Source organism: Choristoneura fumiferana, chromosome Z (assembly GCF_025370935.1).
Source record: "Choristoneura fumiferana chromosome Z, NRCan_CFum_1, whole genome shotgun sequence".
Taxonomy (NCBI): Eukaryota; Metazoa; Arthropoda; class Insecta; order Lepidoptera; family Tortricidae; genus Choristoneura; species Choristoneura fumiferana.
Genome location: NC_133472.1, coordinates 36,580,659 through 36,607,949, shown reverse-complemented (window position 1 = coordinate 36,607,949; position 27,291 = coordinate 36,580,659). Strand labels below are relative to the sequence as shown.

At 35.3% G+C, this 27,291-nt stretch overlaps 1 protein-coding gene across 1 annotated transcript in view; it reads right to left on the bottom strand.

Moving 5' to 3' along the window:
• Positions 1–22,967, bottom strand: part of LOC141436198 (glutamate receptor 1-like) — a gene marked incomplete in the record, with an annotated part of 178,800 nt that extends 155,833 nt beyond the window's left edge. Inside the window, 1 exon segment of the mRNA XM_074099087.1 lies at positions 22,787–22,967. Coding sequence (XP_073955188.1) covers positions 22,787–22,901 — 115 coding nt within the window.
• Between the last annotated feature and the right edge of the window lie 4,324 nt (positions 22,968–27,291).

Genomic DNA, 27,291 nt, shown 5'->3' with positions numbered 1-27,291 from the left:
TTTCTGAGGTGTTTTTTTTTCGGAATAACCTAGTATTTACCTACTTCATTATTTAAAACAACTTCTCATTAAGTTTTAACAGTAATAAAGATCAATTTTTCGCTTTACATAGCTTGCGCAAATGCTAATTCTACTTAGTAGCAATTCAACAAAGATGAGTAGGTAATTTAATGAGAGAGTTTTTTGCAGTGGCATCTCTTTCGGGCTTGGTAATTTACTAGTCATGTAAAGTACCTAATCGTGACGCTTGCCTGACAGGAGTTTTATGATGTGACAGGAAAAACTAAATGAAAATGCAGTTAATTTTTCTCTCTGTTAGACATGAAAAATTCTTTAAATACTCAAACACAGACTTGGAGGGCTGACAGTCACTGTGGCTACTTTTTTAAATTGAGGCCTTATTGTCTAACGCACTCGGAAGCACAATTGCTTTTACTTTTGTGAATGTGATACCTAATTTAGTTACATTCCTTTGTTGCTTCTGTATTAACTAAATTATGATGTTAAAGCTTAAATTTACTAAGCTTCAAATAGTACACATTAATCAAATCAAAATACCTTAGCAAAGCTATCATGTTCCTAGAGTAGATAGCGAGTACTCTATCCAATGTTTGAGAAAAATGTTTGTTTTTATTGTGTTGTAGCTCTCGGCTCCCGCCGACGCCGACTGACGCATTGCTTTTATCGATATATGATCATCGGTGAACAAAGGAATTTTTCGCGATGTAACAGTAAACCTTTATTGAATATTGTGTGTGACGTTCTTACCGCATACTTAAAGAAGTATGAGTACTTGTAACGTGAGCTTTTTTCTGCTCCATACGTTAACAATACGAAAAGTAAAAATAAATTAAAGACTCGAACACGAATAGAGGATACGGAGCATATCGGATTACAAAGAAGAGGAACAAAGCCTTGTAACTTATTCCGTAGTTCAATACTTTATTCAGGAATATACATTGTTCTGATAATATATTTTTCCAGATACCCAATGCCCAAACAAAGTGATATTATTATGTTTTGTTTCCCTGGTCGGCAAAGGAGAGGATATTAAACTTTACAAAGTAAATTAAGTAAATAAGACGAATAGTTAACGATTATCTCCATAATTTTTTCAAAAGACAAGAGTTATAGATTTCAGATTTATTAAACAAATACTAAGGACATCACAACTGGGTGTCCTGATATACTTTGGTCAAGACTGTTCACGAATGCAATATCACCATCAATCGCATGAATATTGTATAAGCTACACATGTTCGTGAATCGTTCTTACACACATGTGAAGTACGAATAACAAATGGAGGTTTCGGCCTGATTGAGATCTAATTTATTGGCTCACATTCTGACTACAGCCGCATTCTAAATCACAATAATGGCATACGGGCCGTTCTAGCTCGAGCCTAGAGATTACGACGTGTATTGTTGGCGTTGTCTCTGTAAACATAACTTGTCGAGTGCCTATCTCGAAATTAAATTAAGCGGGTCGAGACTGTGGGGGGTCTGCCTTTGCCTCCAACAGGTTATATACCTGCGACTACATAGTGGTAATAATGCCTCATAACCGCCTTATATACCTGTATACATCCTACACAAGCGTCGCTTCACCCGTAATCATAACAAAGTCTGCCGAAGCAAAGATTTCAAGAACGGTAAACCAGACCTCACTCAAATAGTACTTAAACAATTATCGACGTCCCATTGTGACAAATTAATTTCAACAAAGCTTATATGATACGAGAAAAAAATAGCTAATTGATAAAATTCTGGGTCAAATCCATAATGACGAATTACATTTTACAGCGTAACAAATGACATCCCTCGCAAAACAACAACCGCAACCTTATACCTTGTTCAATGAAATTAGATTGGATATGTTCAATGAACCAACACGAACAACAGAAAGGTAGCAAGTGTGAATGACGTTTAGTATTATGGACGTGTCTCGCGTTACAGTCAGGGGAACCGTAAAAATAAAAGATCAGGTGCGTACCCTACGAGATAAAATGTGTTGCTCCACTTATAACTCACTCTATTATTAAAGATCCCCTGTGTAGCAAAGCGAATGAAAAGGATTCCCATTTCCATTTTGCCTTTTGTTTGCTATATTTAATATAGTTGATACGCCATGGACTAAAATGTTAGCTTTATGTACCTACGCATAATTATACAAGGTATTAAATAACTGAAAACCAGAAAGTAGCTTGCTCAGAATCGAGAGTAGATTTGATTACACTATGTTTTAAATTAGGCTGTATTTGTGTTTTAAAATCCCTTTTTTTGCGCCCAGTCTAAAAGTTACGGCTGCAACATGCGCCAATTAAATATTTTAGGGAGGCTGCATACTATTTCGATAATTTAATAGTGGCCGTTTTGCTTTCAATATGTGATTTTCTTCTAAAAACGTGAAAGCGCAGCTGACAAATACAAATTATAAGTGTAGAGTTAGAAATGAAGTAGAATTGCTGACTAAGAAAAACACACGAATATCTTTTTAAATAATGATGGCATTCAAAAATAAATATAAAATCAACTTACTTAAAATTAAAGAATATTTTTGGGTTGTCTGAGGTTTTCAGTTTTTTAATTAACATCTTGTATACAACCGCATTCAACAATACTTAGGTACTTAGATAGAAGAATAATTTACTGAATTCCATAAAACATGATTAAAAGTCAAGAATAATAATATGACTTTATCACTGCTTTAAATTTTGTTTTGCATCTCAATTTGATTACTTAAGATGACAAAAGGGAAAGAAATAAAAAATGTATTTCCCGCTAGCAGCTTCTCAATATCAACGCGCTATTTTGATTGTAATCCATTAAAGGGTAAAGTGAGACGATTTAAAAAATGACTCGGGTAAGCTGTTTTGCTACTTCTTTCAGAGATGAGCCAACCATTGAAGGAATATTTGAATATTATTTTAAAGGGGAGAGAATTCCCTCCAGAGCAGCTGCACAGATTCTCATTTGGACAGATTATCAGCTGGACAGGTTCTTATCTGGACAGATTCTCATTTGTATAGATTCTCATCTGAACAGATTATCAGCTGGACCGATTATCAGCTGGACAGATTCTCAGCTGAACAGATTATCAGCTGGACAGATACTGATTTCGAAAATACAAACTGAGACATGGATGCACAGAAATACCAGAAAAAGAGACCAGCGCTGGGAATCGAACCCAGCTGCGTGCTATAACCACTACACCACCGCTGGACAGGAGTCTAGACACAAATTTCTTCTATGCACACATATCTCAGGTTGCTTTTTTCCACTACGCTACTTAAGCAGCAGCACTAGCGACATCTATATTTAGCTCTCATGGAGAGACATCACACTCTTTCGGAACTAAACGCTCACCCAGACAACAAATAGCTACTAAGCAATCTTTGCAAATCTGCAAATTTTTGGAGTCTATTTATTTTTTTATTTCAACTCCAAATTTGTTACTTTTATGGTTATCCCGTGAAAACCATATCGAAAATACATGACATGAGACTGAGGCATGGATGGATATTGATTTGTATGAATTGAAAGTTGGGTGAAAGTATAATATCCAGGAGAATTAAAAAGCAACTATTGTTTTGTTTGAAAAGTTCCGTCGATTCCACATGGATCCCATCATCAGATCGGAATTTGCAATCAATGGGACCAAATGGTATTTGCCCTTTCGATTAAAATCGGAGATATGCGTTAACATAAATAAATAAAAAACCGAGCAAGTGCGTACCTATCTCATTTTTGAGTTCTTTTTCAATCATTTTTAAAACTAAAACTCGGTACCAAGCTTTTTCCCAGAGGTAAGACCAAGCTAGATCGATTTTCATCCCCGAAAACCCCATACCAAATTGCATCGAAATCGTTGGAGCCGTTTCCGAGATCCCGTATATTGTATATATACAAGAATTGCTCGTTTAAAGGTATTAGATAGATACATTTTGACAGCTGGATGTATGAACTAACAGTCCATTAAAATTTAACATCTTACGGTGAATTTAGTAAGTACCTACCAGGGGTCGGACAAAAAATGCCGATGACGTCAAACCACTTATCGAGACGACCAGATGGCCTAGTAGTTAGAGAACCTGACTACGAAGCTTGAGGTCCCGGGTTCGATTCCCGTGTCGGGGGAGATATTTGTATGAAAAATACGAATGTTTGTTCTCGGGTCTTGGGTGTTTACTATGTATTTATGTATCTATCTATATAATTATATTTATCCGTTGCTTAGTACCCATAACACAAGTTTTGCTAAGCTTACTTTGGGACTAGGTCAATTGGTGTGAATTGTCCCGTGATATATATTTATTTATTTATTTATTTATTTACAGGATGATTTCAAATAGTATTTTTGATTTTCATAAACAATTATCACATCATTTATCAACCTCTTTTTTAAACGATATGAAATTTATTTTATTCACTGAACTCCATTGATTTATTTACGATTATTTTGTTACTTAATTAATGCTACTTTGTTACTACATGTCACACGGAAGTTTAAATAAAAACATCATCTTGTGTGCAAGATTACGTCATTTTTACGTCATCCGCACTTTTTGTCCGACCCCTGGTAAGTACTAATTATCTTATATTCGGAGTGAGGTATTAGAGTACACCAACAGGTTTTTGAAATATAAATTCCGGTAGGAATTCCCAACATAGCACATCTATGACATTGAACAAGTAAAAATTGGAATTAAAGTTTAAAATCTTGTATGTTAGATGAAAAGAACGGGTAATTGATAGCTTTAGACAGTGGAAAACTGTTAATTCGAGTCGTAAAATTATTGAATGGAAATAGTTCACGCAAAATTTTACGTAAGTTAAGTTTTTACCATTCATTCAATACTTACCTGACGACTAAATACTAACGACTAGTAAATAGTAAATAGGTCTCCTCACGGAGCCTTGGTCAAATTCCTGAGGACAGGTGGTGTGGTTGTATAAATGACCTCAGTCATTTGAAAGTGATTGGATGCAGAGCACTTGTACACTCGGTGTAAGAAAAGGTTCGTCACCTTAAAGTCGACATTTGCTTGCACCAAGGCAATTATCAGTCCTGCCAACGTTTCATTTCAAACGAAACAGAAATATCGCATTGACGTTTGCAATAACAGGCTAATCGCAGAGCACTCCAGTGCCCTTAGTGTAAGTCTTCGGTTACAAAATACGTCTCGATCGCGTTCGCGTAAAATCTCAATTTGTATGGAAACACGAACATCGCAAACGTTCCGCTAGAGGTGCTGTTCGTGTTTCTATACAAAATGAGATTTTAACGCGAACGCGATCGAGACGTATTTTGTAACCGAAAACTTACGCTAAGGGCACAGAGTAGACGTCAAATAATAATACCACTACCGAACGAGATGGTCAGATACTAAAAAAAAACGCCAGCAAAAATAAAAATAAAAACGGCCGAAAAAAATTCCGCTAAAAAAGACAACTAAAAAGTATAAAATAATTATGCACTACCTAGCTGTTGCCCGCGACTTCATCTGCGAAGAATTCGTTTATCCCTATCCCGCGGGGACTATGCTGATTTCCCGCAAAATTTGCCTAAGTTAATTTAGTATAAGTATCTAGCAATATTTTTTTATCTAAGCGTCGTCGGTGTCGGGGGACCGCTAAGGTTAATACTTTAAAAAATACAACATACATGTACTTTAGTTTCCTGTTAAACTTCAAAAAGCATAGTTTAATCATACAATGTATCTAAAATTCATATGTATTCATCTAAAATTCATAACTTTGATAATTTTAGGTACACTTTCGATACGATGAAAATCTACATAAATCATAAAGTAGTACTCTGAGTAGGTTCTTAAATTTACTTAACTTGTCATGTAGAATAGGATGTCCAAGGATGTCCATTATAATTGGTAATTAGGGTTCCGGAGCCAAAACTGTAAGGGTTCCGCTTTTGCCACCCTTACAGTTTCGCCATGTCTGCCTGTCTGTCTGTCCGCGGCTTTGCTAATATGACAAAATGGTACAAGAAAAAAGGAAATTTTCATTAAAATCGAGCGTCCCCTCACCCCCGTTTAAAATCTAAACCGGTGGCTGGAAAAATTTGAAAAAATCAGGATGGTAGTAAGTATAATCAAACCTACAAGGAAAACTATAGCGGCTAAGTTTGCTTGAGAATTATTAGTAGTTTAAGAGTAACCTATAATATAAGGTATAAAATATACCTAAACTTGAAAGATTCCGTATACACACGAAATCCTTAGAAAAATATAAGTATTACTTGATTTTTCGTAATGGCTACGGAACCCTATTTTGGACGTGTCCGACACGCTCTTGGCCGGTTTTTTTTACTAATTAATGTTTAATTGTTTGATTTAAGAACTAATGCACTGAATTAATTTGCCTTGTGTTAAAGAAACTATGTATATTTTTTGTTCACCAATTACCTGTAAACACATAATTATAAGTACAGGTGAAACTAATATAAATGTGGACAAAATACCGACTAACTCCCGTTCACTAAGTCCCGCCTCACATTTCGACGCAAAAATAAGTTTAGCCTATCATAACACATAAACAGCCTCAGCAATGTTGTCAGAATGTTTCTCATCGCCGGAATCAATTCCATATTAGCCAAAATTAGGCCGCGTTCTTGTGGTTTCTTCACTCGCGCCCTAATGAAAATTCCAAGTATCTTTTACGACATTTTAGCTCGTATCTAGAAACGAGACTGAGAAATTGTGGTAGCGTCGATGTAAAGTGCCCTTTGAAATTCCGTCAAACTATTTATTGAATTTCGTTTCATCGAAAACAATTCATAGAATATTCAATACTATTATATCACACTAAGTCAATTGGTGTGAATTGTCCCGTGATATTTATATTTATATTTATATTATACTAGAAAATAATAATTTTCTCTTGGAGTAATTTCAGTTCATTGAGTATTCATTACATATTAAAACAATTATTAGAACAACAGTACAACGATTATTTTTTGCTTAGAAATACATTTCATCAACTATTCATGAGACAGAACTAAATATCACTGTTTATTTCTTCGACATACTATTATAAAACACCAGAAAAATAAAAAAAATCGCTATCAGAAAAGCAGGTTAGGTTAAGTTAGAACTGTGACCCTAAAAAAATACATCGGTACCAGAAAAAATAAGTTAGGTTGGGTTAGAACCAAGACCCTAAAAAAATCGCTGCCAGCAATGTAGGTTAGGTTAGATAGAACTGCGACGTCAACAAAAATAAATCGCTACCAAAAAAGTAGGTTAGGTTAGAACTGCGACCTCATCAAAAATAAATCGCTAGCAGTAAATTAGGTTAGGATAGGTTAGAACTGTGACCCCAACAAAAATCACCAAATTAGTTTTAAATATTTATATTTATAAATATCTATGTTATGTTAGCCTGTAAGGTATTTATTGTATGGGCCCAGTTGCCTAAAATAAATGATATTATTATTATTAAAATAAATTGTTACCAGAAAAATAGGTTAGGTTAGGTTGGAACTATGACCCTAACAAAAATAAATCACTACAAAAATAAATAAATTTCATTCAAAAAAGTATGAAATAATAAAATATGAAATGAAGTTCTGCCAAATAAACTATCTATTAAATAGTTTTTCCAGAAATTAAAAATCGGTGAATTACTAATACTTATTTTAATCATTCGAGGTAATGAATCTTCGATGAAATGAAAAAATAGGAAACGTTGACATTTCACTGATGTTCGATTAAAAGTTTGTCGACATTTCAAGGGTAAACCATGTACTCGTAAAGACTCATGAGGTTGAAATCAGATTTTGTCCATCGATAAAAATGTATGGCATGATTTAATTAAAATCTCGGTGTGTCGCCATGTGTCGACAATGCATATTTTGCTCTATAACGTTAACCATTGTGCGCATGGGACCGGTGCCCAAAGACTACAGTATATATAGGGAGACCGGTGCCCTTTTCATTCGATTTAGCTAGCGCATAGAAACCAGAAATATTTATGACGTACCGAAAGGGTCTTTTATTGCTATTGTTAGTATATTACTATACAAAAATGCTTAAGACTTTCTAGGGACAAGTAGAAGTATACCCGATATAGTTTAATTTGTAATCCCATCCCATCCCAGCCTATTTACGTTCCACTGCTGGACACAGGCCTCCTCTCAGAACAAGAGGGCTTGGGCCACAGTTCCCACGCGGGCCCAGTGCGGTTTGGGAACTTCACACGCACCATTGAATTGCTTCGCAGGTTTGTGCAGATTTCCTTACGATGTTTTCCTTCATGTTTGTCAATTTAATTTGTAATAGGTCAATAAAATCGGTATTTGATCAATAAAGTGTATCAATTAAAAAAAACGTGCTAAGTATTTAATTGTGACCCTGAAACGAATTGTTTAAAAGCTTAACAGTGAGCTTTACGATTGAAGTCTGTATCGCTATTAAATTCCACACACGACGGGGGACCTTTCCATGTTCATGTAAAGCTAAGGCCACAGAAAGCTTAACGGCACGCGTTGCAATACACTTTAAGATGATACAATCACAAGAAACCAATGCAAAGAGAGCCGTAGCTCCTTGGCCTTGGCACAGAAGTGGCGAGAGACATGTCTCAGGCTACGGGTATTTGGTAGCTATACGGTGTGTAATCTTACCTCTAAGCATTCATACCTACCCCATGCGCGGATATCCAGTGAGCTTTTTTCCATAAGATAGGTACATTAAGATACTTATCCCAAAGTCTAACAAATGCGAAAGGTACCTGGACTAGAGAAAGAACAATCGATTTCCCTAGGGATTGTATCAATCTTGCAATCACCTCATTAGAAGCTTGCGCTATGTTGTGAAAAATATTGTAGGCACAAGCTATCGGTTTTTTTTTGTTTTCAAAATCAACTTCGTACTAACTTCCTTAGCCGCCATTTATTGCGAAAAGATTCACCTATTTTATCGATTTAGAAGTGTAATTTCCTATAAATTAATTCTCAGCTCTTGGTAATTGACAAACATTCTTTCCTATAATAGAGTAATTAACACAAATAGTCACTATTAAACTCGTATATAACCCGAGGCCGCAATGCAATAAAATTCTGTGAGGATTATCGAAACTAACAAATACACATTTGTGTTGGTCGTTTACGGTCATTGCAGTGCACATTTTTTAGATACGTATCGGTAGTGGCAGACCTGCATTTTAAACTTCTATTTTATAACAGTCAGTCTTTAAGTCTAAACCAATCTGGGTATATTTTTTAAACACAACCATTAAGTGAGAGCGCGTAGAAGGAATAGTTACAGCTGACAAAACTTTAAACGATTAAGACTGCTAAAATAATGTTCAGGATGTGGTCAGGATACACAGCGTTATTCTACGTAATGCCTCAGCAGACCTACTAAGGTTAAGGTTCCGTGGATAGCAGAATATAGCAAAAAACAAATTGTCATCTCATTATAAAATCGCTTTCGAAAAATATGACAATTCCGTACACTTTTTTAAATTCATCGCACACTGCACAAAAGTCAACCTAGGCCAGTGTGTCTGGCAAGGTAGGATTTGTCAATGAAACAAAGCTTGTCTTTTTCTAACTAGGTAGATGTGCGAACGGGATGGAAAGTTTTGTCCGCAATAAACAAAGATACTTTTCTGAATGAGAGGTGTGAAAAATAATATTTCTCTTCTAGGATCACAGCTCCGTTTTTCTGTAGAGCGTGTGTATCAAGTGCCCTACGTTGAAATATAATTTAGTATGATTGTTCTAAATTTTAAGGTAGGTAGGTTAAATACATACGTATTCGGAAATAAAACCGGCCAAGAGCATGTCGGACACGCCCAAAATGGGGTTCCGTAGTCATTACGAAAAAATTAAGTAATATTTTTCTAAGGATTTCGTATTTTATACGGAATATCTTCCAAGTTTAGGTATATTTTATACCTTAGGCTGCTATTAACTCATAAACTACTAATAATTCTCAAGCAAACTTAGCCGTTGCAGTTTTCCTTGAAAGTTGGTATATCAAACTTTCAAGGAAAACTGCAACTACTTTCTACCATCCTGAATTTTTTCAATTTTTTCCTTCCACCGGTTTAGATTTTAGACGGGGGGCTTGACGCTCGATTTTAATGAAAATTTGCACTTTAAAGTTTAATATTTCGATACCAAATCACTGAATCGAAAAATGGTCTTAGCAAACCCCTAATAGTTTTATAAGACCTATCCAACGATACCCTTTTATTGTACCATTTTGTCGGCATAGTTTAAATATATATCCGTGCATAATTATCTTCTAGGGTACCTCCCATAGACGAAAAGTGGGAGTGATTTTTTTTCTCATCTAACCCTATAGTGTGGGGTATCGTTGAATAGGTCTTTGAAAACGATTAGGGGATTGCTAGGACAATTTTTCGATTCAGTGATTTGTTTGCGTAATATTCAACTTTAAAGTGCAAATTTTCATTAAAATCGAGTGTCGTCTCCCCCCCCCCCCCAAATCTAAACCGGGTGGAAAGATTGGAATAAAATCAAGATGGTAGTAACTATATCAAACTTACAATGAAAACTATAACGGTAGAGTTTGCTTGAGAAATATTAGTAGTTTAAGAGTAAATAGCAGCCTAAGGTATAAAATATACCTAAACTTGGAAGATTCCGTATAAAAAACGAAATCCTTAGAAAAATATTACTTATACCGCCGGCTGGTTTTCTTTTCATCATAAACATAATATAGCTTCCTAATCTAGTTTTCGCTTCGCACGTTACTAAACCATAGCCTTAGTGTGTCGTTACTGCCAAAAGTAGTGTTAAACGATTTATCTTCGTTAGACTAAATAATATTAAGCTTTGTAGCAAATAAAACGACGCTGGTTTTATCTCGCCATTTGAACTTTATTACTGAAAAATAATGTGATTAAGTATTTACATCCAATGAAAAACTTTTGTTAAATTATCTACTACTCTGTTCTGTACCTACTCCTTATTTGTTCTAATTAAAAAAAAATACGATATTCATACAAGAAATGGTTGTTTATTCAAAATATAACTTTAATCCTCATTCAAAATCTTATTTATTTACATAGAATCGCAACGCAAATAGATATCGATTGAAGCATTTTGGTCGACACTGTATCATAATTAATAAGTAAATAGGGGTTAATATTTTTAGGGAGGCTCTGTCGGAATCCCTCCGCGTAAAAGCACTCGGGAGATAATTCAGTTATTTCTTACCGTCTTATTGAAATTCAATTATGTTCACTTTGTATTTATAATTGCTAGGCAGTAATAATACTTAATGAACCATTAGGAACGAATTGCGTTACAAATCCCGGCCGAGCGACGCAATAAACGGCTGAGGGCTAAAACCCTCCGGCGTCTTACGTCAAAGTTGTAAAATGTCCAGGTGCCCTGGTTGTAGAATGGCCAGTTAGTAAAATGTCAAGATCGTAAAATAACCAGGTGGTAGAATGTCGAGATTGTAAAATAACCAAGTAGTAGAATGTCAAGATCGTAAAATAACCAGGTAGTAGAATGTCAAGGTCGTAATATAACCAGGTAGTAGAATGTCAAGATCGTAACATAACCAAGTAATAGAATGTCAAGATCGTAATATAACCAGGTAGTTAAATGTAAAAAAGGAAAAAAGTGGGGGTAAGTTTTGTTTTTGTCTTGCCCTCAACCCTAAAGTGTATCGTTGACATAATCTTTTAAAATCTATTGGGGTAGTGAAGAAGTTTTTCCGATTTAATAATTGTCTGCGAACTCTTTTACTTTAAAATGCATTTTTTGCTAAAATCGAGCGTCCCCCCACCCACCCCTCTTTAAGCTAAACGGTTGGTTTGAATATTTAAAAAAAACCGGCCAAGAGCGTGTTGGACACGCCCAAAATAAGATTCCGTAGCCATTACGAAAAAAATGAAGTAAGTAATCTTTTTCTAAGGATTTCGTATTTTGTACGGAATCTTCCAAGTTTAGGTATATTTTATACCTTATGCTGCTATTTACTCTTAAACAACTAATAATTCTCAAGCAAACTTAGCCGCTATAGTTTTCCTTGTAAATTTGAAATACCTAACTACCATTCTGAATTTTTTCAATTTTTTCACTTTTGATGTTCGAGGGGGGGACGCTCGATTTTAATGAAAAATTGCACTTTGAGGTTTCGCAAACACATCAGTGAATCGAAAAATCGTCTTAGCAACCCCCTGAAGATTTTAAAAGACCTATCCAACGATACGCCCCCACTATTATAGGGTTGGATGAGAAAAAAAAAACACCCCCACTTTACGTCTATAGGTAGGTAGGTACCATAAAAAAAATATTTTTTTTTATTGTACCATTTTGTCGGCATAGTTTACATAAATATCCGTGCAAAATGACAGCTTTCTGGCATTGATAGTCTCTGAGCAAAGCCTCGGACGGACAGACAGACAGACATGGCGAAACTATAAAGGTTCCGTTTTTGCCATTTTGGCTACGGAACCCTGAAAAATATCATGATGAGGGTTAATAGAACCAACTTACAAGGAAAACTATCACGGCTAAGTTTGGATACCTAACATTAAGTATGAAAAAGAAAGTTAAAAAAACTGAAACGTGACTACGGAAAAAGACTGTCTTTAACTAAAACCTCTTTATTTTGGAAATCCATAACTCTATGCCATTCCGTGTTCTTAGCAACCGTTGTGTTGATTACAAATAAAATGTTTACGCTGTCACTAATCCACGAGTCTCTTTTATCACTGAAAAATTAGTTTTATCAATGAGGAGTAAGAAGCACAATGTCGTGAGTACCTATGAAAAGTTATAAAACTTGAATAAAAGTTTAAAAGTTCTTGAAATGTTAAAATATTCCAAGTAAAACACTTAAAATTCCAAAAGAATTGACAGAATGAGTAACTTATACTGAATCGCTAAATTTGACACTGAAGCGATTCAATTCCCACTCAAGTTCAGCGTCATGGTACGAAAACCGGCTTGAAGTGAGTGAATGAAAATGTCTGTATCGCTGTCGCTAAACCGTGATTGAACTGATTCGCAAAAGTAACGTCGAGGTACGAAATAGCGATGCAGTTCAGTTTAGAGCCCCCTGGACGTGTCTGACAGCCTCTTGGCCGGTTTTTAATACTTAGACATTCCACGATTAGAACCATCCGAGACATAGACATTAATAAAGATTGGATATTTTATTACTTTGACATTTCGCGATTTGGACCGTCCGAGACATAGACATTAGTAAAGATTGGACATTTTACTACTTAGACATTTCGCGATTTGGACCACCCGAGACTTGGACGTGGCACGACTTAGACGCTGTAAGACATGGACCTCTTACGATGTGGACGCAATTTCGACACTGGACATTTTACGACTTTGACGTAAGACGCCGGAGGGAAAAATTCCTTGTCGCTAATCACGAACTCTTATTTTATTGACGTTTAAACAATATGAATAATTGTTTGGTCGCGCTTTCAATCCTGCCCTATACGATGCCTGTTTTAGACAAAGCTTTTTAACTATTCATACACTGGATGTTATTCGAATTTATGCATTGAAAAAGATACAAAATACGCCTTCTCAAAGCAAAAGTTTCTTACTTTTGATCTTTTTTATGATATTGTGTACTTAATTAATCTTCAAAGCGAAATACGTTTTTGTTAGGATCAGTTTCAATATTACTGTCTTGTTTTATTTTTCAACCGGTATTTATTTTGTCTTGAATTACCATTGTCATTATGCAATCAACAAAGGATAAAATGAAAAGAAAAAAAATCCAGTTGTAAAAGCGGAAACTTGATGTAAAAAATGTTTTTTATTTATAATTATTTATTGACTTCAATACCACAAAAAAAATCGTTGGTTTTCATAAACATTTACATTTATCCGAGTAGATAATATGCCAACATTGCAACCCAATAACCTCTCATTGCTCATAGTGACACTTTTTAAACCAGAGCAAACCGGAGCGCTTAATCGCCACTCAAGTACCAAAATTAATTAATACTCACATTAACGAACTGTGAAATCTAAAATGAAATGAATAAAAAAGTTAATGAAGATTCGGAATAAGAATCAGAATTTTATCTCACCGCCGGTCTGTCTCGGGTAATTATGACGTAATATCCGGGAGGAGCGAGCGGCTTTCGGATACGGGATCGCGGCTCACGGAACCCTTTTATGAATTTAAATGCGACGAAATACTCGGATATCTTCGTGTTGCTGAGCCCTTGCCGAAGCTTACGTTGATATTAATAAAATCGTTTCCTTCTCGACTCTAATCAACTCTTTTCTTCTTATTCCGCAAATCCTCAAATGCGTGTGTAAGAAAGAATGTTACAAGTCTTGGCCGGTTAGCTTCTTCTCATCAAATTCGGAGATTAAAAGTCGTCTGATGTAAAGTTTAAAGAAAAGTAACATTTCTATCCTTCTTTTTACATATTTAGACGCTCAATGTCAAATGCCTATTTTATTTAACCAAGAAAAAAGACGACTAGACGATGACAAAGCGATCCACCAATAAAATGTAGCTGTCCATCTTAACTATCCGAGCAGATATTTTTTTATCAGATTTAAATCGTGTCTGTAGCATGTCGTTCTAAGAAAATGAATTAATAACGGGTATTTTTGCCCTAGATATCTGAGAAAAAATCCTTTGCGCTAACGATCACTTATATGGAATCGTTTTCCTAGTAGATACCCGAAGTTACAAATATCCTAATGTGACCTTTGACAAAAGATTTCATTTTCCGATGATGCAGAGACGTTAATTTTTGAGGTGTCCTCCTGGAGTTTCACAATCTGTTCCACTTCACCATTTAATATGTACTGTGACGAGCATAAATTGCTTAGCAACTGCATGAAAGTAATCGAATGTCAACTCTTGAAATACATGTTATTCATAGGCGTAATACATAGAGGGGGTCACTGCCGGTCTTCTTCATCAATTCCACGTCATCAAAAGGTGAATTTTTGGCCTTTGCTCTAGCAAATGTATGAGTTACTACTAAATATTTCAATACCTTTTCTACATTGAATTAGGTATGCTGTTTATTTCGAAACTTAGGTACATTCAAAGTCAAAGTCAATAATAGTAATACACCCTGAATGTTGACATTTAGCATGTTGTATTGTTTTTGTATTTTGTAACTTTGTGTGTATGTACCTATGTATTAAAAGCCTATTTTAAATGTATGCCATACGATTAAATAAATAAATAATAGTAATAATTTTTATTTAATTAAGGCACGTACAAGATGTCAAAAAATCTACCACCGGTTCGGAATAACCTCTGTTGAAAAGAATCCAGCAAGAAACTCGAGGTATGTATATATTTGTTAGCTGTTAAGAAATTTTTGGTTAAAATCTATAGGACGTGTGCTTTTAGACATACAACTCTACTTAGACCTGTAAGATCCAAAGATTATGCGGATGCCATCTTCCCGCTTGTTTTTGGACGTCCTTGTTTTCTAATTCCGTCTCTTGGATGCCATAAGGTGATTGTTTACTTCATTTGCTGTTTTTGCATCAAAGCATCTTGAATCCTGTCCAATCCCATTGCAGATAGTCTATTTGATTTAATTTGTCTTAAACCTTGGTTTTCCTTATTGTATCTGAATTTGATATTTTGTACATTGATACTGAAGAAGCACTATTCCTGAAGAAAACCAACGAGTTTCTTCGGGACTAGTGCTTGAATCCATGCTAATTTATAAATGCGAAAGTGTGTGTGTGTTTGTATGTTTGTCCGTCTTTCACGTCGAAACGGAGCGACGGATCGACGTGATTTTTAGCATAGAGATAGTTTATGGGCCCAAGAGTGACATAAGCAACTTTTTGTCTCGGGAAAATGCACAGTTCCCGAGGGAACAGCGCGCGATAACCGAATTCCACGTGGGAGAAACCGCGGCCAAAAGCTAGTTCTTATATACATAGTGGTTTTGGCTCACTTCTTTATTAAAGTACAGGGTTCTGTACTAGTCTGTAGCGAGCTTCTGAACTTCTCTTGACTCTTGTTTTGACCTTGTGCTTCTATTTTTTTTAGTTTAGAAATCCATTCCATAGAGGTACATACCCTGTTCTTTTAGTTTGCAACGTTTTTTCGAGTTGGTAGGTACGTACTTTCAAATAAATCCGATTGCTGAAAGTGTGTGTGAGCAAGATTTGAAACAAACAAAGAAAAAAATTACGAAGCGAAAGCAGTATAGATAAAAATATGTACCTACTGTTTAGTAAAGTAGACACATTTACATTACATTAACTTTTAAACGTTTCTTGACTGACCTGACCCTTTTGTAATAAAGATTAAGCCTCAGCAATAAAAGTTGCGTACGATACAAATGGAGGTAGTAGGTAGGAGGCTGTAAATACACAAATAGTTATACATATATGTATGTATGTATGTATAGAAAGGACCATCGGCTAACTTTACTGGCGTACCTACTTGGTGCCGTCAAGTTACTTTAAGTAGCGTACCGACGGCCTTCGATGCAAGCTGCTTGTGCCGAAATTTCATGGGCCATATGTGACACAAATCAAGTGACACTTACTCGTAGCATATAGGTATGGTATTGTCGACCTCGTCACTCGTGCGTCTGTCAGTCTGTCCGTCTATCTGTGACAGCCAATTTGCTCCGAATCTACTGGACCAAATCAGGTGAAATTTAGCAGGATGATGCAATCCTATGTTTAACACATGTGCAAAGTAAATTATGTTTTTTTTTAAATAAGGGTCAGTTTCGTGTGACAGTTTGGAATTTATTAAAAATGTTTTGCAAACCTTACTGTGTCATATATCAAATGAAAGGGCTCGTTATGAGGATCTCAAATATATTTTTGTTGTTATTGTAAAATAAATAGTTTTGATTTTATTCATGAAAGAAGACGCAAATTGACCATCGGCCCTGACCTCCAAAACTGCTGAGCCTAAAATTTAAAAAAAAAATACAAAATATAGTTCATTGCTTGTATATGGCAGAAAAACCTATAAGAATTCTATCAATTGAAAATAAAGTGGTAAACTCAATATTATACGTTCACTTACGGAAAATAGTTCACTAAAACACCACTAGGTAGTGCTAGTAGTAGTTAACTCGTGTCTTACTGTGAGGATTTCAAATGTGATATGTTGTTTTTGGCCGGTTTTATTATGAGAGGGAAGCAAACGAGCATGACGGTCATGTGATGGTCGATCACTACCCATGACCACCAAACACTAAAGTAGAGTCACTGGTCTGTTGCCGGCCTCTAAAGAAAGTATAAGCTATTTTCTTGAAAGCCCTGATATTATAGTTGTCTGGAAACACTGCTGACATATTTTATAGTGGAATATTTTCGCTCATAATAATTAAAACACTATAAGATGTAGATGTGGAATCTGATTCTTCTATTAGTAATAACTACACACTATCTTTCCGCTACATGAAAACCAATAATAAGAAGCAAATATAATTTGAATGACGGTTTTATTTGACAGCAGGGAAATTATGAGGATTAATTAGTTATTTTCATTACACAGGGTGTATACGGTTGAAATTAGGCTCCCATATATATTGTAATGTATGTAGTATGACCTGCCAAAAGCACCGCCCATTTTGTTCAGTTTGGGAAACAATGATGACCGTTCTGCAACTCTAATTACAAACTACATGACAGGGCAGTGTAATATTTGTGGTAGGTGTAGGGTTCATGTACTCATGACGCCAGTCAAGTGAATTATACAGTTTTTACAATATATAACTTATAAATCATACGGTATATTTGAATGCATTGAGTGGTAATGTTCAAAATAGTTATTATTTATTACACAGCAGTCACATTGTAAATTCACGTGAGTACATTAGCTCATCTAATGTTTTGTATTTGTGAAAGAATACATCTGTACCTTCAGTGAACACTAAATACAACTTGGAAAGCCCTACTTTTCAAGACAGTGAATGTAAGTTTAAAAAAAATCTCTTTCCGCGAAGAACGCGTTCCTTTAACTAACATAATGAAAAATAAAAATTAAAGCTTGTAACTCCGATAAGGAAACAAATCCGTCTTTGATATACTCAAGAACTTTAGTGAGATGTATCAAATGCCACAAAAATGATAACTAGCATAAAAGTGTAACTTGTTTTTGTTCGATAACTTTACCAGCCGATGCCCGCGGATACCCTCGCGTTAAATTTATTTATTTATTTACCTTGTGCGTTTTTTTAACTCGGGTTTTTTTAATTGATTTTTTAGAATACAAAACCAACTTTTACTCATTCTTCAGGAACGGCTCTTTTTTTGGAATACTATTATACCTAAATAAGTCACGTAATGTTAACTTCAGAGATTTGTTAAGTACTTATTCTCAAAAGTTCCCATGAAACATGATTTAAACCAATCCGATTCAGTGTCGGAAAATGAAAAAATTACAGATCCCAGCTGTAAATAGGTACACAGGTAGATAATAAAAATATTAGTAGATAATATAAATATTCCGCACAATAAAAGTTTTGATCATTCACGATTTATTTGTTACGAGGTGTAGACAATACAGTACGTAACTCTTCATTGTACACCACATAATTTTTCTGCCATAATTTTCCACAAAAGATTTGCTTACTTTCCGTAGATTGAATTTAAGGACGACAAGCAAGTGCTTATTAGGAGTGTCAAGATCGTGTACGTCTGACACTCTCTTAAAAGACTTGACATTATTGTGTGTAACAACATCACATCAGAGAAGCTGATGTAAAGATGTTTGTTACCTTAAAGCATTCAATCATCTCGGCAGCCGTTGTGGTAGATAGACCGAACTGTCCTCTTTTGTGGAATAATGATTGTTTCTATGTCGACTGCCTTTCCCCAAATTACCATGCCGTGTTGGCAGCATATCGTTTCTAGGCGTTTCTATCTATTTAAGATAGTGTTTAGGTGATTAATTGGCTCATATTCATATGTGAATTTGAACCGATTAAACATAAAATTGAAGTAAAATGAAAGGGAGATGAATCATCTGGCACAATTTTTTCTGTATTCTTTTAAGACCTAGAAACATGTTGATTAGACTGAAAAATGCCATTCTTCCATATTCAACAGCATATTGCTTCGAGTTGTACTATAGTTATCACAGGCTATTCAGACGAACTGGAAAAAATTGAAATCACTACCCACCCACTCTAAACTTCAATTTATCAAGTCGTTCCAAAAAGACTAATTAGGTACAGTCAAAGGCAAAGATATTGACACGGCCAAAGATACAAAAATATGTATACACGACTTTATGCACCTAACATTAAGGCCGTGTATACATACATATTTTTGCAACTTTGGCCGTGTCAATATCTTTGCCCTTGACTGTACATTCTTTTTGCTACCTTTTTTCCTAAGCGGATTAAAACAGTCTTGGAGTTTTCTATTCTAAACCAATATTAAAGGATTAAAAATTAATGGTCTTATAATTGAGTTGGAAAATTTGACGAAACTTCGGTAAGTTTGTCGAAATCATATTATTGGGCCGCAAAGGCTGGCCAGTGCCCGCCGATGTTGACTTTGCCCGAGCACTGTCAACTCGGCAACCAATGAAAAATTTTGTGTAACGACGAACAAAGCGAAAAGGATCAATCTATTTGTTATCGCGTTAGTAAACTCACGATAAAACCAAATTGAAGTACACATTATAAAATAAAAGTCTATGAAGATACATGACATAACACAACATAAAATTAAACCGTTGTGATTTTATTCGTAAAAAAACATGTCGAGTTCATACAAAAACCCCTGACAAACTGGCTGTTGAAAATAGATGATATACCTATAGTACTATTTAATATAATATTAACTTAAATCAAACCATATTGATAGGCACCTACGTGCTCCATAGCCGTAGCGATTTTCTGTAGAGAACAGAATTAGTGGATACGCGAAACAAACGAAGGCACGTAAAGTTTTTCCGCGTCATTAATTTCCTCTCCACTCATTTATCGTGTGCTCATGTCGCAGTCACGACGAATCTTACTAACGTTTCATTCTTTCCCGTGAGTTTCTAGGCGCAATTACCTAAACAATTCAAGTTAATGTCTCGGAGAAATTTTCCAAGTCGGTAACTTGTAGTTTTCACCTACGTATATCAAGCTCCTTAGTGTACTAATTTTATTTCATGTACTCGTATAACATTATTTTGCGTGCTTCTTATCGTATTTTTTGTGTTACGTTATTTTTGGTTTCGATATGATATCGTTTATGGATTAAATATTTTTTCTCTGGCGCACATGCATCCAATTTTCTTCTTCAGGCAACTATTATTAGTTCAGATATTAACAATAAGGGTTTCTTGATAGGCGAAATATCATGAAGTCCATCTGACTTTACAGCCTTGTTTGCGATTGGCTCATTTAGCTATTTAAGCAATCAGAAACGTGACACAAGTGTCAAAGTGAGGGACTACTTGTGTCTACTAGTAATTTTCTGTTGAAAATATCATTTTTAATACAAGCTTTTTTTGCTGACTGTAGTTTTTGTTAACTGTACTTGCATTGTCATTTAAACTGCAAAACCATACCAAATTTCAAGTTGGTACTATTAAAAATTGAGGAGTTCCCTCCTGCGGACACGATCCCCGCAGGACCACCAAGATATCACTACCAGATTATTGTATTGTTGTGTTCACCAAATTTACATAAGCATGTCAAATTTCAAGTTAATTGGACCGCTGGAAGTGGGTCAAATTTAGCTTCCAAGATTTGACCCAAACAAATAAACAAACAAATATATAAATAAACAGGGCAAGCTAAAGAAAATCTTGTTAAAATACACAGTAGGTACGTGTTAATTAGTGAGAAACAGGTAATGGTAGGAAATCTCAAGTATTAGCTATCTGTTGTGCCTGATCTAAGGCTAATTAGGCTAAATCCTGGGGCACAAAGGCTGAGAGAGCAAATCAACTAAGCTTACACTTTGCAAACGACATAAATATGTACCTATGGGTACCTACATGAAGATAAGGTAAGCTAACGAAGGGAGGGGCTAAGTCATTGTTAAGCCTATGACGACAAGGAGCAGATGGCCTAACTAATATGTATTGGTAGAAGTGACGCAAGCGACCAACAAATTGATCTACTAAATATTTAGGATCAAAAATATAATTATATTTTTTTTATTACAGTAATTCTCTTTATTTCTAGAACAATACAGTTCCAACTAAAAAAAAAAAGTATATTAGGTACAATAAAATTAAATAAGCTAAAACTATAATAAATCTAAATATAAATAAATATTTCTTAATAATTATACTTGTAGGTAAAAAGTCGAAAGATTTAGTGCTAAAAATCTTTACTCCAGCTATTTACTCTGCTTATGTAAGATGCTACAACTACAAACAAAGATCATTTTTTAAGATATGTTCTTGTAAGAACATGATTGCTTCTTATCAGTAAATACGTGGCATTATTGTGTCTTTTGCATAAAAATAGGTACGAGTACACAGAAATTTTCAGAACACGATGTCAACCGATGCTGGGTGTAATTAAATCAAGCCTCTTCTTTTGCATGTTGTTCCTTTTCTGATCAAAACTCACGTGTTCTCTTTACGACTGACTCTACCACTGTTCTACGTAGTTAGCGATATGTACCGGATGCCAACCAAATTAACTAATCTTGTCTAAGCCATTGTTATTAGCCTTAGTGGTCAATGGCATCTACTTATTATTATGATGGATGACATGATTGGAATAGGTTAAATACACCAAGATCTGAAAAGCAAAAATAAAACGCTATATTAATGAAATGTGAAACTAAACAAAACTTACTTTACGTACAGTGCATCCTTTTGCAATGAGTGTTTTCATATAAAAATAAGTTTATAATATAAATTGCCGTAATTTTCACAAGGTATTTTAAATCAATTCGTAATATTGCAGCTAGCGGTTGGATTAGTTTGACCGAACACCCCTGTAGACGTGTTACAGGATTTTTTATGCTTGACAAATATTTCCATATTTCTATCGATGTTTAAAGTCAAGTGCAAAAATCTATTCGAACCACTCAAAAATATGTTACCACGGCCTTATTAAATACGCTGGAATAAGAGTCTATGGTACTTGTACCTTCATATTTTTGAAGGGTTAGATAAGTCCATATTTTTGCACTTGACTGTACCGCGCTAAAGGCGAGACTAAATACATTTTGAATCAAAAATTTAGATGAAAAACCTTTATGCAAGATTTACACTCTCGCCTCGTGCATCGCCTCGTGCCTCGTCTCGCGACTCGTACGGCATCACAGGAGTATGCAGTGATCGAACTTAACCGTCTGTCTACTGTAATGTTCTGGATTAACGTAAATCAACTTGTATGTAAGTATATAAAATGCTTACAAACTAGGTACCAATATTTTTGGAGCTGATAGGAAGAACTTAGATTTTTGGATAACATTTACGAGTATAATATGAAACGTTTGAATAAAATTAAGGAAACAAGTGTGCATAGAGATTTGACGACCAGATGGCCTAGTGGTTAGAGAACCTGACTACGAAGCTTGAGGTCCCGGGTTCGATTCCCGTGTCGGGGCAGATATTTGTATGAAAAATACGAATGTTTGTTTTCGGGTCTTGGGAGTTTAATTATAGTATTTAATATTATAATCTATTCATATTTATATTATTCTGTTATTTTTACTACTTCCAAAATGTCACCTATGTAGGTACATTTTTGCTATGAAACTTAAATGATAAGGTGTTTAAAAAGTTTCCGCAAATGTTCTAAAACATCCACCTGTACACTTAAAGTCATTATCAAAGTGCTGTAAAAAGTTCACAAACTTTGTGAAATAAAAACTTACCTATGGGAATTTTTTCACTGTTCACTTGTCCCTTAATGATTGTGTTAGAGTACATAATAACGAGTGTTAAAACTGTAATTTGCAGAATACGAAACATAATAGTGAAGGGCAACATCGTGGCGTGCAGAGCAGCGGGGTGTTGCTTCACATCGCGTCGCGGCGCGCAGGGGTCCGCGCGGTGCCTCGCACTGTCGACAAGCGACTAGCGGCCCTCGCCCGCCCTTCGCCCGCTCTCTCTACTCTCCTGCCCTCCTCTCTCTCCTACACGATACGCACGACTTGTTTTATTACTTTTATTTTTCTTTAATAATCTTGCTTAATGGTCTATTCCTTTGCTCGATGAAACTTCTTAAATTTCCTTTTCGAACATTAATCGCTCCCGCAAAAACTTTTTCGAATGCTCAGCGAATGTTTGTCTTGCATTACGTGTGACACATGAACGTCGAGTTGGCGAAACGTTTTTTGGTACGATAACACAACCTTTTATATATTCGTTTACATAATATTACTATTTTGATAGGAGACGGGTTGCGTTTATGTTTCAATTTGGTTTCTATTAGCGGTGATAGTTTGTAGTTCTTCACAGTTTTACGTGATACAAAATGATTATTAAAATTAAAATGTTAATTTAGACATTCAGGGCGGATTCTCGTTGTTTTGAAATTTTATACCGATAAGAGTGTTCTGCACTTAAAAAGTCGTTTAAAGTAGAATGTTATGAGAATATTTTTAATAAACCTCGGCACGCGTCGCCTTAAGCGATGCACCCACTCACCAGAATTATCACGCTCTTCCGGAGTTCGCAGCTTGCCAAATATCTAGTCATAAATTATTGTTGTTTGACGCATTACGGCAGAATCTATTGCATGCTGTTATTTATGTAATGTATGTTAACATGGCCTTAAAGGACCATTACCAGTTTAGAGCTCAGCATCACTGCTTTGAAATATTGGTCCTTACGGAGTGATTTGAAAATTTTCGCTTAATCTCAACGTAACGTAACATTTTCAGAGTTCCCGACGTCCTTGATTATGACGTATGTGATTTGAGCCTTATGTAAACTGGAAAGTTTTAAATTGAAATTATTATCACAGCGGTAAAGTTTTGGGGACTGCGACCGGCGCCGTGTTACTAAGCTGAGTAGGTGCGTGCCGCTCCTACCCTCATTTGACCGATCAGCGAGCTTGTAAGAGGAGTTATGTATGTCTAACGGATCAGATTAAAATTATTTGTTGGAAGTTTTTAAAGGAGATTTTGGTACCGAAATAGATTTTATTATTTTAAAATTGAACACTTTATCCTCTTATCTCCATGATGGAGTCTGTTCCTTCGTTAATCTTGGCACACACCTTTTTATAACAGAAGTTGAAAGATATTTTGGCAATATAAAGAACATTACATTGCTCTGACATTATTTCTGAGAGTCATGTATGACTTTAATCGCGTTTGTTTTTACCGATACATATCACAACAGATAGACAAACATAGCTACTTTCCCATTTATAATAATAGCAAAGATAAAGAGTATTAAGTATAAACCGGGGTCCAACACCGAAAATGATGAAACGAGGTAAAATCGATATAGTTAATACGAAAATACACCGATTATGTACAAATAAAAACCGATAAAAACTGACAAGGCGACGCACTAAATTTATGAGTGCGATTTTCGTTTTTATGTACTTATACTCGTATTTCAGTGTAAGCAATTTAGTTTCGTGTCTATTTAAATTTAAAAATAAGATAATTCAGCACATAACAAATATTAAGGGTAAGTTAAGCATCATTAAACGTAGATTCAAATATCATGTAGCGTGCGTCCGTCACGTCCGCCCGCGGCCCGCCGGGTCTCAAATCTGTTGTTTCACGGACTGTAGTGACATTCCGTATCACTGCCATCAAGTTTACTTACAACACTAATATTTTACAATATTTTAGACTATCGCGGTCATTACAAATTTTATGAATTAAATTCGGGTACGCGGAACAAAACCTAAATTTAATTCATACACATAAAACTAATATTTTAATCCTACTCTTTTCAAGTGTTTCAACACAAGTTCAGTAGACAGGTGATCTTAACTCGATTTTTGTATCGCTATTAATTCTATCAAGAAACTTTTTAGATGAGGTTGGAAAGTTTTTATTTTAATAAATTCATTCTGAATACATACATCGTTTTTTTTGCTGATAATACTTTTTATTATCCGTATTTGCATAGTCGTCCATGCTACATGTACCTACCACATTTCAAGCCAATCTGATTATCAGAAGTGAGCAAAATTCAACATGCTTTATCTGAACTGAACTAAACATTGCAAGTAAAATAAAAGCATTTAAAAAGGAAACAAAGTCACGTTCAATGAAGCGTTTAAGAACGTCGACCGTAGTGTAGCCGTCTACGGACGGCCCGCGTAGCCGTCTACGGCGTAGCGAGCTACGAGCATCACTACAGGTTTATTACGTCCGACCTCAACAGATCGGCAATCAAAATGATCCGTATATCAACGAAAACATTTCTCAATAGCAGTTATTGTACAGATAATAAACTATTAGAGACGAAGCAACAATCCGGCAAGTTTCGTAAGAGATTGCTCTCGCACGGCGCAGTAATTAGGTATATAATGGAACCTGTACGTGTTCAACGGTTTTACGGCACCTGTTAAGGTGAGAACAATGAAATGAATTTGATAGCTTGTTATAACGTTAGCGAATGTTTAAAAATACCTTTATCTAGACCCATATCATAAGTCCTTTATAGTGCAATCAAAATCCGTTGGCAATGACCAGCATTAAACAACCGATTTTACTATGACAACTTTCTTCCCTGTGGTTGTATGTAAATGTAACAATAGTACTGTCAAAATCAACAAATTTTAAATGGGCCTCTGTTCTAGTATGCATAGACACAACATTTTCTCGATACAAAGTGTCACTTTGGCATGTTTTTAAACATACATCGCACGACAATTTGATCTCAAGTGACATAAGAATAAGGACATTATTGACACAATATACGTAACATTGATTTGCCCATGCCTTAAAAAATATACGTAACAGAGATTTGTCTGACCGCCATTACTGTTGTCATTTTGTTTTTTTTTTTGCTGTGTCATTGTTTAAAACTTATAAAAAGAATTTATTTATCTGTTTTAATTTATTTATTACATAAGTTTAACGCCGGTGTATAATGTTACTGGTAGAAAAAGTCAGTGTTGCAATGCAAGTTGTAACATTATTACCCAGGCCTTATTAGAAATGAATAAAAGCACTGGAGTAAATAACGCACGTAATTAAAGCTACCTAATACCTCAATAATTAGTCGAAATTAACGTGATCGTCTAGCTTTCAAAATGGGACCCTCTTTTACGTTGTGTTAATAAAATAAATAAATAGAACAACTCGTTAAATATAAAAATAATCACTGTTCCAATTGTAGTTCCGCCGATCGCCTCCAAATCAAAATATACTCTTACGCTCTCTGATAATTTTTTGGCCCTAACCGAAAGATCCCCTACCTCAAAAAGGCCTTTCAATGAACGCAAATTTGTGTATTTAAATTAAATAGGCTACGTTGTAGCCAAACTTACACAATTTAACGCTCATTCTGGATGGGGTATGACCCAACCCAAAATATATCTACCTTTCATACAATTTCAATCGTTCATTCACACATTAAAAAAAAAACACGCAAATCATGCAAATTACGCTTACTAATTTTACGCTTGCAATTACGCTTCCCTATTACGAAAGCAGCCGCGGATGTCTGTGTCAAAGGACTAGAGAGTGTTGAAGAGTTGTACAAGGTGGTCTGAATACCATTTAAATGAATATAATATCTACCATTCTGTGAACTCCAGTAAAGGATACAGCTCTAACCAGTCTTCACACAAGACGCTGACGGTCAAGGGTCGAAAGGCCGAGACGACGCACCTCAGAGTCACTAGCAAAAATCATAAACACCCAAATGGCTCAGGGCTTGTGTGTGTACCTAGTGTGTGTGAAGAACTCAAAGAGTTCTAGTATGTGACGTATTGCTGTCCGGTTTATCCAGGAGCTAATCTCAGCCAAATAACCTTCTAGCAGGTGTGTTAACTAGTGTGTGTATTTTGAATGAATAAAAACGCGGTGTGTACCTAGTGTGTGTTGTGAAATTGAATAATTTCACGTGTAATGTTGTGCAGTGTAACAGAATGTGTGTGAAGTGTAACAGTAATATCCTACTAAATTCTCTAGATTGACACAGACTAGAATCAAACAAGCAACGCTACGTGTGACACAGTAATTCGATGAAATGTCAGGTTGAGTGAGTGACGCAGAGTAGTGAGTTAGATGAAATACACTCTTCCCTTTACTCCAACGAAATCACAGTGACACCTTAAAATTAAAAGCAAATTTATATATTCACTAATATGCACTCAATCATACATAATAATAATAATAGTATGAAACGAAGCTCTGCTTATGACTGAGTCAAACACGCCGAAAACAAAAGCAACCAAACG